This window comes from Saccoglossus kowalevskii, chromosome 20 (assembly GCF_978046115.1).
Source record: "Saccoglossus kowalevskii chromosome 20, keSacKowa6.1, whole genome shotgun sequence".
NCBI classification, from domain to species: domain Eukaryota; kingdom Metazoa; phylum Hemichordata; class Enteropneusta; family Harrimaniidae; genus Saccoglossus; species Saccoglossus kowalevskii.
Window position 1 is genome coordinate 7,440,717 of NC_140660.1, and position 18,291 is coordinate 7,459,007.

General features: G+C 36.4%; 1 protein-coding gene across 1 annotated transcript in view; it reads right to left on the reverse strand.

Annotated features, from left to right (window-relative positions):
- Positions 1-3,229: 3,229 nt before the first annotated feature.
- LOC102805170 (DNA topoisomerase 2-binding protein 1-A-like) overlaps positions 3,230-18,291 on the reverse strand; it is a 51,170-nt gene continuing 36,108 nt past the window's right edge. The window contains exons 25-33 of the mRNA XM_085494730.1: positions 17,480-17,569; positions 15,628-15,694; positions 14,045-14,394; positions 13,200-13,306; positions 12,236-12,349; positions 11,456-11,580; positions 8,612-8,687; positions 7,087-7,229; positions 3,230-6,190 (exon numbers count right to left, since the gene is read on the reverse strand). Coding sequence (XP_085350856.1) covers positions 6,106-6,190; positions 7,087-7,229; positions 8,612-8,687; positions 11,456-11,580; positions 12,236-12,349; positions 13,200-13,306; positions 14,045-14,394; positions 15,628-15,694; positions 17,480-17,569 — 1,157 coding nt within the window. The 3' untranslated portion in view covers positions 3,230-6,105. The remainder of the gene's footprint in view (positions 6,191-7,086; positions 7,230-8,611; positions 8,688-11,455; positions 11,581-12,235; positions 12,350-13,199; positions 13,307-14,044; positions 14,395-15,627; positions 15,695-17,479; positions 17,570-18,291) is intronic.

Sequence of the window (18,291 nt, forward strand, 5' to 3'; positions counted from 1 at the left end):
ATACCACTAATGCCTAGAATTTTTGTGGTTTTCCACTCAGTATATAACACTAATGCCTAGAATCTTTGTGGTGTTCCACTCAGTATATACCACTGTCGCCTAAAATCCTTGTGGTGTTCCACTCAGTATATAACACTAATGCCTAGAATCTTTGTGGTGTTCCACTCGGTATATGTCACTATCGCCTAGAATCTTTGTGGTGTTCAACACTATCACCTAGAATCTTTATGATGTTCCACTCTGTATATACCACTAATGCCTAGAATCTATGTGGTGTTCCACTCAGTATATGTCACTAATGCCTAGAATCTTTGTGGTGTTCCACTCTGTATATACCACTAATGCCTAGAATCTTTGTGGTATTCCACTCAGTATATACCACTCATGCCTAGAATCTTTGTGATGTTCCACTCTGTATATACCACTAATGCCTAGAATCTTTGTGATGTTCCACTCAGTATATACCACTAATGCCTAGAATCTTTGTGGTATTCCACTCAGTATATACCACTCATGCCTAGAATCTTTGTGTTGTTCCACTCAGTATATACCACTAATGCCTAGAATCTTTATGATGTTCCACTCTGTATATACCACTAATGCCTAGAATCTATGTGGTGTTCCACTCAGTATATGTCACTAATGCCTAGAATCTTTGTGATGTTCCACTCTGTATATACCACTAATGCCTAGAATTTTTGTGGTATTCCACTCAGTATATACCACTAATGCCTAGAATCTTTGTGTTGTTCCACTCAGTATATACCACTAATGCCTAGAATCTTTGTGATGTTCCACTCTGTATATACCACTAATGCCTAGAATCTTTGTGGTATTCCACTCAGTATATACCACTAATGCATAGAATCTTTGTGTTGTTCCACTCAGTATATACCACTAATGCCTAGAATCTTTGTGGTGTTCCTCTCAGTATATACTACTAATGCCTAGAATCTTTGTGATGTTCCACTCTGTATATACCACTAATGCCTAGAATCTTTGTGGTATTGTACTCAGTATATACCACTAATGGCTAGAACCTTTATGATGTTTCACTCTGTATATACCACTCATGCCTAGAATCTTTGTGATGTTCCACTCAGTATATACCACTAATGCCTAGAATCTTTGTGGTATTCCACAAAGTATATACCACTCATGCCTAGAATCTTTGTGATGTTCCACTCAGTATATACCACTAATGCCTAGAATCTTTATGATGTTCCACTCTGTATATACCACTAATGCCTAGAATCTATGTGGTGTTCCACTCAGTATATGTCACTAATGCCTAGAATCTTTGCGATGTTCCACTCTGTATATACCACTAATGCCTAGAATCTTTGTGGTATTCCACTCAGTATATACCACTAATGCCTAGAATCTTTATGTTTCACTCTGTATATACCACTCATGCCTAGAATCTTTGTGGTATTCCACTCAGTATATACCACTAATGCCTAGAATCTTTATGATGTTTCACTCTGTATATACCACTCATGCCTAGAATCTTTGTGATGTTCCACTCAGTATATACCACTAATGCATAGAATCTTTGTGGTATTCCACTCAGTATATACCACTAATGCCTAGAATCTTTGTGGTGTTCCACTCAGTATATACAGTGGCCCGTCGCGCCTCGGTAAGTCGCGATTCGGCTAAATCGCGGGTACTTGGATGGCTCCCAAAATTTCTATTGTGTTTTGACAGCAGTTTTGAAGTACAAAGACTAATGTTTCGTGGCATAGTGTTTTTAACTAACCGTTAAAGAGACAACTTAACACCCACTGTCCGTCAATTGCTAAGACGCAATGGGTGACAGCGGCCTTACTCAAGGTGTCAACAGGGGTGTCGAGTAGTGACCGTACGTACTTCTTGGCCGGTCCAATTTTGGTATACCTCTACAAAAACTCGCTACAATGAGTTGAATTCATAGAATTCTGATCTCTATTTCTCAATTGAGCAGCATGTCAAAGCGAAAGCTATACAGCCTGTTCGTACGCCATGAACTCACGGCGATCGACCGTGTCAAACCAAGTTAAGGGTTGCACGTGGTTGAGCCCACTATTCGTGGGTGGGTAAAAAATGAAAAGTAAATTTGTTTTCAAAGTTGACCAAGAGGCGGGACTGAACAGAAAAACAAGCGAAAGTGTCCGACAATGATGACACCGATAAAGCTGTTTACGTTTCTTTAAGAACGGTCTGCCGGAACTCCACTGTCTGGTCCCATCACCCAATGCAAAGCATACAACTCATATATGACGACTTTGAATTTAAGGCCAGTTCAGGGTGGTTCTTGTGATGGCAAAGAAGACACGCTAATGCCTAGAATCTTTGTGTTGTTCCACTCAGTATATACCACTAATGCCTAGAATCTTTGTGGTATTCCACTCTGTATATACCACTAATGCCTAGAATCTTTATGATGTTTCACTCTGTATATACCACTCATGCCTAGAATCTTTGTGATGTTCCACTCAGTATATACCACTAATGCCTAGAATCTTTGTGGTATTCCACTCAGTATATACCACTCATGCCTAGAATCTTTGTGATGTTCCACTCTGTATATACCACTAATGCCTAGAATCTTGAATTCTAACTAGAATCATATTTTTGGGCTCACCAAACATCACCTCAAACCAATTCACTATTATTTGTAGAGTTCTTGTATCTCGAACATAAGACAGCTTGTACCACAAACAGAAACAGCATGTCGTCAACTTACTGGAACCTTTCACCGACTCATAGCTGGTAGACTCAAGTTCAAATCCTACCTCAGGCTGAACATCAAAAGGGTGGACCCCTACCCTGGGTGAGTGTGCCACAGACTCAATGGGAAGGCCAATTCCACTGGTTGAGATTCATTCACAAACGAATGTGACTTTGGGGCAACCTTGGTTAAGGTCTGCAGATGCTTGTGTTCGACCGAGCCGGGTTGACGCCAGGATAGTGCATTACAAATTGCCATTTGATAGGAAGATGGCCGCACAGCCCTGTCATGTAGTCCCAAACATGAATATGACTTCTGTGGCAAATGCACTATGTGTCAGCACTAGCACTTGCAATTTGAACATACAAAAAAAATCAGGAGAGACAACAGCGACATTCAATGTCCGGAACTGTCGCCTGGCAAAAAAAAAAAAAAACTGAACTGATACAGGACAATTGGCTTGGATTTGTACTTTCCGGAGAATATAAACCAAAGAACAAAAACAACAGCAAGGAATACATACAAACGCTAAATTTATTTACCAGCAAAATGCTATGACTAGATAAATTTTAAAATTTAACATAGTTGAGAAATACAAAACGTACATTACAAATGGCAGTGTTCAACTACAGATTTGTGTAATTTACGTTAGTTGGACTCTGAACATATTAAAAAAAGTTGAGTGACCACTAGAGGGCAGTATTATTGATCTATTTAGATATGATTAAATTCAGTACAAATTTGTTATGAAATTAATCACAACAACAAACAACCACATCTCATGTATAAAGATAGTTTTTAAGGATATTATATCGATAAATTAATTGATTTGCATATTAGATAATTTAAGGAATATTCTTAGATACAGTAGCTCAGTTTTTTCAATCTGATTAATCTTTCAGACAAGCAGCTTAAGTCAACCAATTATAGAGAGTCTTACTCAAAAGAAATCAGTAACACATTTTCTGATTGGTTGTAGCTACTTTAGCTGCAATGTCATTGGTCAATTGAATTGAAAGTGCCTACAGACACTACCTTCATTAGATGTTGACAAAATACAAAATGTTGTTTTCTATAATATAATTGTGATTTCAAAATAACATGGATTCACTGTAAACAGAACGCCAAACAAGAAGTCACGATTTGTATATATCTAAAATAACTAAACACGAAAAAACAGCAGGTATTATTACACTGTCATTTCAGAATACAAGGGAGATAACCAATCAGGTTATGATTAGAATGAAGTGAACAAAATTCCATGATGTCTATCGCACCAATTGCTCGGCTAGTTGTTTGAGTAAAAAATATTTAAGTACATCCCAGAAGCGATAACACACTGCTACTTCAGTAAAACTTACATAAATACACCTTACATGCTTAAAGCGGGAGGGTCATCGCCTGCGCGCGCACGCGCGATGATGACAACACACGCTAAAAATGCAAAGGATCACGGGTAGAGACTTGTTTGTAAACAATGACACGCTATGGCCATCTGACGCATGTGTAAGAGACGACTCCCTCGCTTTAATGATCACTGAGATCTTTGTGAAATCTCACAAAAACACACCAGAGATGAATGGTCACTTGGACCACGTTAAAATCTTACAAAATAGACCTTAGACAAAAATGGCCGCCGAGATCTCAATGAATTCTCACAAAACAGACTTTTGACGATAATGATCACTGAAATCTTCTTAAAATTTCACAAAAAGCACTAGACAGAAATGATCATGAGATCTTTACGTTTTTACTTCTCATATAACGTTACATTCTCTCCTGTCAACATCCACTGTTCTAAATATTATGATTACATGGATAAGACGGAAGAGAATGGAAAACTATTCAACCTTTTCACCACCACTTCCCTCTTTTTATCAAAAAAATTCACAAAATAGTTCCATTTATAGTCTTGCACTTTCCTTCAGACTATTGAGACAAAAATAGTCAATTTTTTAAGATAAAAAATGAAAATTTTCTCAAATTTTGTGTGTTGGCTCCAAAATTAGGGTTCATTTCCAGATATATTGAAGAATTATAAGAAAAAAGTGCAGAAAAATTAGGGCGAGAAAGTCTGGTGATGAAAAGGTTAAAGGTCAGAAAACAAGTCATGTGAGTCTTGCTCTTGACAAGATTTTGGCGGCCATTTTATGCAAGTAAGGTCCATTGCATTATGGGATTGCAAACGAAATTTTTGCAAAAAAAATAAATATGAAAATCTTCCTTTTTATTGCCAATATACAAAAATATATAACCAATTCATATTTTTTGAACTATTTTTCTTTCAATAATTATTTTTTCATAATATAACAAACATCAGTAGTGGCCGAAAATCATAGTCATCCTTCATTTTTATTGGTTTTGACTGACAGCCAATAGAGTTTGTTTAAAATGACATCATAAAAGTACGACATAATATGATGTGATTCATGAATTCATTTGATGGGACAGACAAAAAAAATAAGAAAAAACATAAAATAGTATCAGATTTATTTTTTGCGACTGTTGAGTTGAAATGATTTCCCAGAGGCTTTGTTCTGGCTATACACATAATTTGGATTCACAACGAATCACTGAAAAGTCACTAGTAGGATGAAAATCGTCTGCATATACTGTACTGTAAAATACTTTATTTTCACTTGAAATTATTTTTCGCATTTTCGCGGAAGGGATGATTCAGTGAAAATAAAATTCAGCGAATATACTTTTTTTCCTATATTTTACATTCAACTCGTCAAGAATTGGTAAAAATAAATTCCATACAAAACACCTAAAATGCCTTTTCAGCGAAAATTAATTCCAGTGAAAATAAAGTATTTTACAGTTTTCTGGTACTCAACAGAACCTTTTCCAGAACTACTGTAAAGGGGTTGGTTATTCACTGGGTTTTAATGTTGCTTATTTTGCTGACTGGAAAATGCGCTAAATTAAAACCCAGTGAATATGTAAAATATTTAGCATAGAACACATTATCTAAATGATAAAACCATGAATTTAAAACCCACTGAATATGCCTGAAATGGTAAATCAGCGAAATTTAAACCCGGTGAAAATTAGTCATTTTACAGTATTGGTGAAAAAGGTTTCTCACAGTTTTGGAAATTGTTTTTTTTTTTGCCACTTTATTGGCGGGAACAGAAATTTTCTCCACTTCATTGACAAAAAATATAAATTATCCTATAAATTATTAAATCATATTGGCTATGGGTAAATCATATTGTAAGCATATTCACAACACCATTATATGTTGATTTTACAAGAATGTCTCTGATTGGTTACTCAACCCAAATATCAAACCCTTCAACCAATCACTAAACAGCTTGCTTATTTTCTGCACTTGGGAAGAATATTCTTTGGCTTGACTGGAGCACGAAAGCAGTAAGTATAATTGCTCAATATCGTTTGCTTCGCTTTGACTCACTTGGTTCATCGTCCACTGCTTTTCTTTTTATTGGTGTACCTGCTGAGAATTCAGAGCTGATAAAGAAGAAAAAATACAAAAAATTTGAAGGAGATCAAGTTACCAAGGCAACAATTTTTTTAACAATATTTCAATAAAGATTGAAGAATCAAAGTTGACAGCATGGTTGAATTTTGATGACGGCAGTGATGTAAATAACATGTGACCATCAGTGTGCCTTCAAACAGAACTGATTTTATAAGAGCGCCCTCTACAGGTCTAATTTTGTAAGGATCATTATTATTAAAATGATAATTCTCAAAATCATGATAAGTCAGAATGCTGAGAAAGACGGTCTTTTAGGGGAAAAAATAAAGTTGTATGTGACTGTATGTGACTTGAGTTACATACACAAATCTTGTGGTCATGTTTTTACATTAATTTTGTTTATAAAATGTGAATTTCATTTCACCAAATTAAAAATAATTGCAAGATGGTTTTTAAGACTACTATATCAATGTATTATTTTCGTTTGCATGAACAATGCACGAGTGAATAGACAAAACAAGCAAGCAAATCTTTTTGTGTCAGTGGGGCATCATATTGGTACTCTGGGGGATCTACATCACAAGACGTTCCACGTTGCTAAGACTCGTGCCACTGCTGTGGAACGCCGATCGAAAAGCCGGTGAAAACAGCTAATTCGAGAAAGCAACACAACACACTATGAAGTAATCCTGAATAACCAAATTTATATATGTAACACACGTAGGGCTAATCTTGTTACACAGTTCAGAGAAGTCTCAACAACCATCCCAAAGTTCCGTTTTCTGTGAGTTTTTGGCCTTTGTTTTCACCGTGATGGTTGCCATGCAGTGAAAATGCCCGGATGTCCGCCCTGAGACTAGAGGGCGCTCTGGTGACCATTAAACAAATGAACAATCTATTTAATCAAATGATAGTCTTACCTTACCTATTGGTTGTTTGGATAATTTCTCTGGCTTCGTCTACGTAGTATTTATGCGCAGATGGTAGAGGATCTACCATTAAGTACTCTGCAATGTACTCTGCCTTGAGACACATCACACCACAGTCAACTAAACCTGCTATATCCACCTATGGAAGCAACACAAACAGTTACAAAATGCACTATACATGTATGTATGTCAGCACCCATACTTGTAATTTTCACATGAAAGAAACAGAGAAGAGACAACAGTGATGTTCATTGCCTGAAACTATCACTGGGCACAAAAACATCTAAAAAAAACAAACAAACAAAAAGTTACTTCAATAACCTGAAAATTGACTGTGAAATGCTTTATTTTCGCTTGGAATTAATTTTTGCTATTTTTCACTGAAGGAATTATTCAGTGAAAATAAAATCAAGCGAATATTCTTTTTTTCTATATTTTACATTCAACTTGTCAAAAATCAGTGGAAATAAATTCCATAGAAAAACACCCAAAAAGTCTTTTCAGCAAAAATTAATTCAAGCTAAAATAAAGTATATTCACAGTACTTTTTTTTAATGGATTTAATTTTTGCCAATAAATGCTTATTTGGGGTCTTTGTATGTTTTTTTTACTGATTTTTGATGAGTTAAATGTAAAATATAGGAAAAAAAGGTACCGTATATTTGCTGAATTTATTTTCACTGAATCATCCCTAAAGTGAAAATAAATTCAAGTAGGAGGCAAATTAGGTAATTAATATGGATAAGTTTCATAACCAAGAACTAACTTTTATGTACCAAGCTTCATTAAAATTTGATGATTGAGACCACAGTGGAGCAGACACGAATACAATATTCTAAATCACGAATGACAACATTGCCAAACACCGAGGTCAATTTAACATTGACTTCATTCTTATAAGCTACAGACAGCGTTTCGCATACGTGAGCATACCGTTTTGGGGTGTAACATAAACTTGCATGCGTGACATTGCGCTTGCGGGTGTACCAATCAACGCAACAAAAATGAGATTCTGTTTTATCGATTGACAACAGACTGACATGTTTGTATTTGCCCCATGACACGGACGCGCGTCGTTCTTGCACCCCAGTTTCGCTACTTCCGAGAAAGTGGTCATGTTTGACATTCAGAGAAACACTAACTCCAGAGGGCATGATTTACAGAAATAATGTATCCTCGAGGGCGGAGTTTTGTCATAAGACGTTCCACGTTGCTACGACGCGCACCACTGTACATGCATTTCTATGGGCTCTGTGCGCGCTGCTGTGGAACGTCGGTCGAGCCGGTGAAAATTCGAGAAAACAACACAAACTCAACTTTGAAGTAATACCGAACAACCAAATTTATATATGTTACACACGTCGGGCTAATCTTGTTACACTGTTCAGAAGAGTCTCAACAGTCATCCCAAAGTACCGTTTTCTGCGAGTTTTTGGTCTTTGTTTTCACCGCGAAGGTTGCCAGGCGGTGAAAATGCCCGGATGTCCGCCCCTCGAGGATTCAAGACAGAAATGTACTTACATTTAACTTTGACTTTCTAATCTTTCCCATATCAAGAAATGCATGCGTGGCATGCTCTGAACTGGTAAATGGAGGTCTGTAATACAAAAATAAAAGCATAATTAAGTGTAGAAGTATACTGAACATGACAGCGCCATCAGTGGCTGATAGGGCAATTACATTGTTTTAGTACTACATGTATCACTATTAAGTAGTCTTTATATTAAGATGGGTATTACTTTTATGGTAGTCTAATCTTCCCAGTGGACCTCAAAATAGAACGATAATTTGAACCCCTAAAATCAATGGCAAAGCTATGACTTTGAGTGGTTTCGAGGTAGTTACTTCAATTTAGGGCTACTTAGGTCAATAATAATAAGCTTTAATGTTCCTGTGTAAAAAAGAACACATAGGGTGTTTGTAAATGAATAGACCCATAAAATCATAAAACAAACAAGCCATGCATGGCAGTCCACGTTCAAATCCATGCTTATTTTCAGTTGAACTTTTTTTCAATTACAAACATTCAGTGAGTTTGAAAATGAGATTACCGTAAAATCTGTATTAGAAGCCGCATCCCTAATAGAAGTCGCACCCATTCTTTTTAAACAATTGGGAACCAAAAAATCATCATTTCTCATATGTGTAGGTGCTCTAATAGAAGCCGCACCCCCTCTATTGGATTGTACCATTTTAATAGAAGCCGCGGTTTCTAATACAGATTTTACAGTACATATACATGTATATGCAAAGTTTCAAAAAGTAGTGCATTCAAGCAACAATCTTCGATAAAAAAACAAAAAAAAAACAAGACATTCACATGTCAACACTTGTCAGTACTTGAGAAATGACCCCAGATGTGTGAAACCAAGAAACAAAATGGCCACCAGTCGGCCACCAGTCGGCCACCAGTCGGCCACAAGTAATTAAGCTGTTCAATCAGCATACAAGATAGAAGTATTGTTTTGTTATAGCATCAGAGGCCAGTCAGATACTAATTTGGATATTAATTTGGGATGGGTTATTATGCAAGTGATAGCAGGCTATTAGTGGTCAAATGTAAATTTGCTTTAGATCTTCGCTAAATTCAATCTTAATTTTGGACCAAAAAAAAAAAATGTGACATTGCTTTTAGTTTTAGGTCAAATAATTTGAAATAATCAAATTTTATGTGAAAAAGAGCAGAATGTTAATGGAACTATTTTGTGAATGGTGCCTGAAGTTGTCGCGCGCAGTTATCTAACATGAAAAAATTTCACTTTCTTTATGATGTTCTCTAAGTTAGGTTGTAATTCCAGACATTGTTTTGATAACCACGAGTTGAGCCCTGAGAGACTAGATCGGTTTCTGTAGCAACCGTGACGCTATATCCAAACATTCGCTACATTGTTTCCTATTGCGTTCTCGCGGTACTTGTCTGTTTACCGCCCAAAATTCCCACCAAAGTTCTGCCTCGTGGTAGTCACGTGTCACTCCTAATATGGAATGACAGTGTTACGTTTCGTTTGTATGCGCCAATCATTAGCGTTGTTTTATTTTCGGAACGTTTTGGCATGATATATTCTAGAGTACAAACACGTGTTTGGCACTTCTCTGATTAGCTGTCACCAAGACAAATGTCGCTCTAACGTTGACAACTACATTAACCAGGCAAAGCACTGTTGTGAGAAGTCCGATTCAGGCCATCGCTGTAATTCCTTCTTGGTAGCTTCGCAACTTGATGCTCGTTATGCACACCCTCCTTTCTATGCTCTCTACGATGTCAACTCCTCATGAAGCTATTATTTAGCGATCTATATTTTATATCAAGAAGTATTTGCTGTACAACGTATTGATGTTCATGTTGAGTACAAATAAACAAGTTTGAATTATACCTCACGTCTGTTTAACTCAAGAAAACACAACGCAATCGATGTCCGTTTCAATAACAATTCCGCATGTTTAATCAGTTCGTTTAATGTGACGAAAAGAACACCCCAACGCCTAGTTTTGCGATATCAACGTATCCGCCACAAAAGTTAACTTAGGGATATTGACTTATTTTTTTTTTTTTACAGCAAGTCTCAGAAGTATTGGGGCAGTCAATTTGCAAACTCGCCAGTGAATTGGCTTTGGTTTTGACTGAATGGTCGGCTTTCGAATCTCACTGGCACCGTCCTGTGGTCACGCCCACTCTGGGTGAATCTAAATTACAGTAGGGGACGGTCGTCATATTTTACATGGATGGCGATTTTGCTTTCAAATATACCAGGGGAAGTGTTCTATTTTCTTTGTGTAATGAGGTGTTCGTATACAAGGGACTGTCCATGCAATAACAATGAATGAAGTCGAATTTTATTAGCGGTTGGTTTAATGTTACCCCAACAAATCGTTTGGATCATTTTCGCCAGCCAAGGAACGTTTTGTTTCGGCTACGTAAAAAGCATACTATGATCCCTAATGCAATATAGACTCGCCTAGAGTGAACGCGACCACGAGTCGGCGCCAGCGCGATTCGAAAGCCAACTGTTCAGTCAAAACCAAAGCAGTTAGCCAATTCACTACCGAGTTTGAAAATTGGCTGTCCAAATACTTCTGAGACTTGCTGTAACACTCTTTCTGGCTGTTGCCAAGCAGACCCAACCCGACTCTTAGGATCAGTTTTGACTATCTGGAAACAAGAATTAAAATCAGAAGGAGATCCTAGTTACTTTGCATTTTAATCAGATGAGGTAACCCACCATCTGCTTCAAGATTTGCTGTTTCTAAGTGAGGAAAGGTCATGTTATTTTCTAATGTTAACAGGCACTGTGATAGGGTAAGTGTTTTTATTGGTACTTGATCTGGGTCACTGATGACATAACTGATTATATGTCTGTGTTTTACCTTGAACATAATACTTGTGCAGCTCCAGCTTCTAGTAAGCGTTTAAAGCCAGCCTCCCTGTTGGCATCTACACACAGTAAGACTTTCCATCCTTTGAATGCTCCAACAACACCGCCATCACTGGCCTAAAAGAGAAAGAGAGTGAAAAAATACAATTACATGTACTAGTCATTATTGTTTTCAGTGACGACAACGACAACATGACACATGTATGTATAGCACCAGACCAGCATTTTTGAAAAGCAAAACGGCCACCGGTCGGCCGTTTTGAAACAATGATGTAAATCAAGGTCTCATGATTTTCAATGTATCAAGTTTAAATAAAATTTATCCATGTATAATGAAGATCCATTTCCAGTAGAGCAGAAATGCTTAACTTTGAATCATTTTTGGCACTATCAGTCATCTTATAGAAGATCATTAAACAAATATATACATATATGTTTAATAAAAAGTTTAAACTTGAATACTGAAAACAACTTGGTCAAGACACCAACTAGTTAAAATAATACTGTGGAATACTTTATTTTAATAAAGTTATTGTAACCATAAAGAAACTTTTACAACAAAATGAGTCAAAAAAGATGACAATGATGATAGACATTTTCCTCTCATCTACCATGCCCTATATCAGCGATGATACAAACGATTTTAACAAAAGCCACCAGACTCTTCCAATAACCATCATACATATAATTGAGATCTCAACAATGCAATGGAAAAGATAACAAGAATACAGTCTTCAATGGACAAGTGAGAATTCAAAAATACAAATCTTACCTCTCTGTCTTCATCAAGTCTTTGTCTCCATCGTGTTGCTGCCAGCGCTAACTTGACAGTCTGTGGGTTACGGTTACTAAGGTCAGTAGCGTTGCCCCACTCATGCTCGTATTCCTACCAATAGAATAGCATTTATTTCAGTTCATTTCATTCATTTATTATTGACTGGATATGGCTTTCGTGTGAAGGTTGTATCGTGTAAGCACCCAATTATGCAAGTTTGTGTTAATCACGTGACCTAGGACACAAAAAGCCATTTTCTATGCAGAATTTATCATATATATTTTTTAAGAAGGTTTGATGAAAATAAAACTAATTTTTCGAGCTAGGTATTTTAACTATTTATCTTATTTCTGCCATTAATATAAGGTTATTATGAACATCCCTCAAAGTATGCACAAAGACAGTACGGCAGCAGTATCAACCAACGCGCAGCGGAGGTCGATGCAACAGCGTACTGTTTGAGTGCATACTTTGAGGTATGTTCATAATAACCTTATTATTATACATCTTTTCCTACCAAGGATACATCATGGGAATGCCGAAATCTATAAATTTTAGAACAGAGTCAGCGAACTTCTTTGTATGGAGCACGGTCAAACCCTGGGGGCTGCCATGTTAGTTTTTATTACTAGAGGACGCTTACGCACGTAATCGTTTCATATTTGGAATTCACATTTCCTAATAATGTAGGCTGAAAATACTCCATAAAATACCGCAAAATTACGGCACGCTGTAACTTATGACGTTAGGGTGACAGATGTATAATAATAATTGGTAATCAACAAGTCTCATCATTACGTGACAGAGTCAGCGTAGTAAGTAAACGGCTGGGAGTATCTGAATAATCAGCCAAGGGAATCTTAGTAGACCTCTGGGGTGATGTAACCAACAACTTTTCTAACATGACATCTAGCATACCACACTCATATCTTGCACCTCGTCACAGTAATTGTAAACTCACGTCAATGAAGTGTTCAGCCTGTCTACACGCTTCTAGATATGATTTATGTAAGACCCATTTACCAGACGCTAATGCTGCCAAGTACTTCTCATTGCGAGTGGGACTGCCTGAAATAAACACATACAAGTATACAATTAAAACATCTGATCCAGATTACCAGTTCTTCGTGTTACTGTGATCTTACGATAGGCGATTTTCCATTCACTGTGAGAACTTATGTTATATGTAAAAAAGATGGATCAAATGTCTGTCACAAAAACAAAATTTGTATTTCTCTTTTTTATAATAACGTTGAAATGCATTTCAGTGAGGAATATGGCATTGAGATTAGCTTTTTTCATCAAAATTGACTATTATCAAATATGTATAGCATGTTATTTAGCATGGAAATAATCGAAAAATAGTTTTGTGTTTGTGGATGTTACACTGTATTCAAGATATCCCAAAGGCACTCAGTGCAACAGAACATTTTTGGTCAAGGTATACCATATTAAAGTTGTAAAAATAAAAACTACCACAGAACTGGACACCTAATTTAGTTATTTTTACCGAAATGTCAAAAGCAACAATATGGCTCCAGAAACAACATTCATGAAAAAATCATCATTTTAATTCAAATCTGGAAACAAAAATTACGAGATGGCCACCAATCGGTCATCTCAACTTGGAACATGAAACAAATGTATGCACATATGTATGATATAACATGTGATGTGTGCGTGAAGTTTGAATGAAATTGACCCAGGCATGTCTGTGATACAGATGCGGATTGACAAATGGACGTACAAAGGTGAATGGGAACTAACAAGTAATCTCAAGAAAATTGCTTGTATTCTGGCACTTACCGACAACCACGTGTGTGCATGTCCTATCATAGTACTGCGTCTCGCTCACAGTACCCCCTAACTCTTCTATCAAAGCACCATATTGTATCTTTTCTTGCTGCGTCATCGACGACAGTAAAATCCTTGGTGGTTTATAAACACGTTCCTCTGGAGCTAGCGCAACAGCCGGCTTTGTAAGCAGTAGTCTCACTGGTGGAGCCTCCGGTGTGGTTGGTTCTTCCAAACTGTTATCTTCTTGATTATCGTCATGGTGATCTTCCTCTTCTTCATCGACATCTTCCTCGTTGTCATCATGTTCTGCATTCACGACCCCGCCTTGTAATTTTTCCATTATTTTCTGTCGTTCCTCTCTAATAAAAAGGAAACGACGCAGTTCTCATGATGAGATTGTAAACAGAAGTGATATAACAACAAAATGACTCGTACAAAGGTATGAACTAAGTTTTAACAAAGACAAAATTGATTCATAAACGGCCAAGATTCAGAATTGCAGAAAGGCTAAATGCAATAATATTATGGTATCATCTACCTGTATTAGTTTAACCTTTTCAAAACCAGTTCCCTCTTTACATCACAAATTCCTGTTTATATTCTGCAATATCCTTCAGAAAATTGGGACAAAATTGGCCAAATTTTGAGTAAAAACTGAAAATTTACTTAAATTTTGTCTTCTGGCTCCAAAATTAGGACACCTTTTCAGAAATATTGAAGAATATAAGGAAAAAGTGCAGACAAATTTGGGTGACAAGGTCTAGTGGTGAAAAGCTTAAGTTATAAAAATGACTGGATGAAACATTGAACTTTTATAATGGTATAACTGTAAGCTGATTAGTAAAAACAAAATTACAGCAAGAAACTGACACTTTCTCACACTTCAGCAAGAATTATTGTTAATCTCTCCACTTTATTAGCGAGTGTGCAAAATTCTCGACAATTGCATTCTCACCGCTTCATTGACTAGAATTCAAATCCTCATCGCTTATTCTCGTTAATCAGGTGCCAAGAATTTGTCTTCTTACTAAACTAAGTGGTAAAATGTTTTTTTTTTTTTTTTTTCGCCAGTGAAGAAGCGAGGTGTATTTTTGTCTATTGATTCATTATGCTCCAGTCAATGTCAACCCCCACCCTCCCCACCTCGGGGTTTAGTGGGGGATTTGGAAATTATTGTTGTAAAATTTGCGAAATGCCCCATCTTCTGGGGCAAGATGGATAGACAAATCCCCACCCAAAACAAACCCCCACATTTCTTCCACAAATCGCCACTGTCCGCTATGCTTGCTATCAGCAGAGTACTAGCGATGCGAGCGATGACGGGACACGAAACACGGCTATTCCTCCCCCCTCCACGGGCACGGTTTGACGGTAAACCCTGTCTAATGCCCCACATTTGTCCCGCATCGCCCGAGGTGAGAGGGGTCGGGGTTGACATTGACTGGAGCATTACAATATCATTTATTTTGACCACAGTAACTCTTCAGTTATATGTGAAGCGACTGAGCAACTAATAGAGCAAATACAGTAGTCAGTAAATTGATGTTGGTCCAAGAAATATTTTTATTTGAGGGCGCTATATTGTTACTTACCTGCCTGTAGGGTCATCCCACGTTATATGCAATGTCTGGGAATGCTCAGGTGCAATGACATGGTAACCTAGCAACAAAACCACAATGACAACAATATTAAAATTTTGTTTGACATTCCACACCACAATTGTATTTTTATATGGCACATAGGCACCCACAAATGCAATCTGGTGTATTTTAAAACCTTGGAAGTGATGAAATGCTTGTACTTTTAAACTTTTTTATTTATAATGATACTAGAATAAGGAAACTATAGATTGTAATTGAAGTTTTAGCAAAAATAAGAATGAAGATTCAGATGAGTCAACATTTCCAAAACTGTGTAGTTGTATCTGCATCATTTTCGAAATTTTCAAAATTGTGATGATGCATTTTAACTACTTGGTTTTAAAAACTTCACTTTCCCAGACACATTTAAGTATCAGAATTTAGCAATTCTTGATCAAGACGTTAAAAATTAAAGTCCATATCATACATGGTCGGTGTGTTCATTTTGAATGTGATTGGTCAAAGCAGGTCTGAAAAATGGGTTTGGACGTAAATTAATCATCCCTGACTTTGGACTTCATCCAAAACAGCCACTAAATATGAAATACATGTACACCTGTAACCCAGTATGTATGATCCTGATACAAAGCCCTGATCTTCTGCGAGCACTGATTCCAGGAACATTTACATCAATCAATATCAAGAAGAACAAAGTTTCAAATGGCGCTTATTTCAAAAACTTCAAGTTCTAGTACCGGTAACTGTTTCAAGCCATTGTTCTTGCTCCATTCTGGTGATATATTATTGGCAATATTTTACATTACAGTCAGACGCTTAATAGTCACTGTAGCTTTAATCTTAAATACTGAGTAAATGACTTGTTTTCAGACAGTCTAGAAAGTTATACAAAAATTATCATCCTTTAGAAAACATTCACAGTTTGTCGTACGATCAACAGAAAAATAAAACAAACACAAATGAATCGCTTAGTAGTAAATGATCACGGTAGCAAAATCCGGTCATGCTGCATTCCACAGTTACGATTATTACTCAGTAGCAAATATAATAACGTACAAAAAATAAAATGCAAGTAAAATTCAACTTAATTTCATCGTAAGCGAATGATTCCGGTCGCATGTAAACGATTGATGCGATACGATGTCTGCCATGCTTCCTGTGTAGGAGTTGACCTGAAACTTGTTCTTTGACCTGATAGGTCAAGTCGTTAATTAACCAATCAATCTGCTGGATGATGCCAACATGATCAAATTACCATAGCTAATTTTAATAATATATGAACGCAACACGGAAGAGATTTGCTGATTTTTGCGATCTTTTGGCTTTGATTTTGATGGGAAAACGGCATGATTTTTTTTTTTCAAATCAAGAAATTAGTTATTTTTGGGAAGTAAACTGAGCATTTAAAGAATAATTTAACACTGTTTACTGTGATAACAGCTCATTTGAAACAGAACATTTTTGTGTAGTTCGCGTTTTAATTTCGTGTGTATGGACTACGAAATTCGCTAAATTAAAAATCACTCGAATAATTTCTACTTCTACAGTAGACCAAAGAGACATGTTTCAAGAGATTATAGACTGATAACTCAAAATTTGTTAGAAACAAAACCAAATTTTTTGCAACAGTAAGGGCCTATCGCTACTAATCGGTAACCGGTAGTCATCCGCCGGCACCAAATTCATGATCATTAAGTGCTAAAATTTCAACTCTGTCTGGCGCTTAATTGGGGTGTAAAATACGATGTTTTTGTGGCACTGGCGCCTAATTGAAGGTGGCGCTTAACTGAAGACAAGAGAGCCAGGTACGTTACAAGAAGGCAACATTTAGTGTTGTTTGACTTACTAGTTTTACTTGCTTCTCTACTACTGGCACTGGATCTGGATATTTCCTCATCTTGGTCTGTAGTGGTTCCAGTATTGCTATTAGAACTGTCTGTAGAAGAAACACATAATTTAGCATTACCATACAGTACAGTCTGCCGTAACTTAACTTCCTTAACCTTTTCACTACCAGTTACCTCTTTTCATCAGAAATTCACAAAATAGTCCTGTTTATAGTCTGCACTTTCCTTCAGAAGATTAGGACAAAAATAGTAAATTTTTTTGAGTAAAAAATGAAAATTGGCTCAAATTTTGTCTGTTTGGCTCCAAAATTAGGGTTCATTTCCAGAAATATTGAAGAATTAAAAGAAAAAAGTGCCGAAAAATGTGGGCGAGAGAGTCTAGTGGTGAAAAGGTTTAGTTATCAGCATGCATTGCCTTTTCATAAAAAGTATAATTTCTAAAATGAGTATGATTGTTATCAATAATTCCAATTTGTGTTTTTTACTTTATGTAAATTGAGTAATCTGTGTAAATATGTCTCATATTAGTAAATAATAAAAAAAAAAATAAAAAAAAAAAATATTAATTTTTTTTTTTATATTTTATGTTTTGAAAAGACAGACAGCTGATACCCATCATCCAATTTACTGTAGAATACTTTATTTTCGCTATTTTCGCTGAAGGGATGATTCCGTGAAAATAAAATCCAGCAAATATACTTTTTTTCCTATATTTCACATTAAACTCATCAAAAATCAGTGAAAATAAATTCCATACAAAACGCCCAAAAAGCCTTTTTAGCGAAAATTAATTCCAGCGAAAATAAAGTAT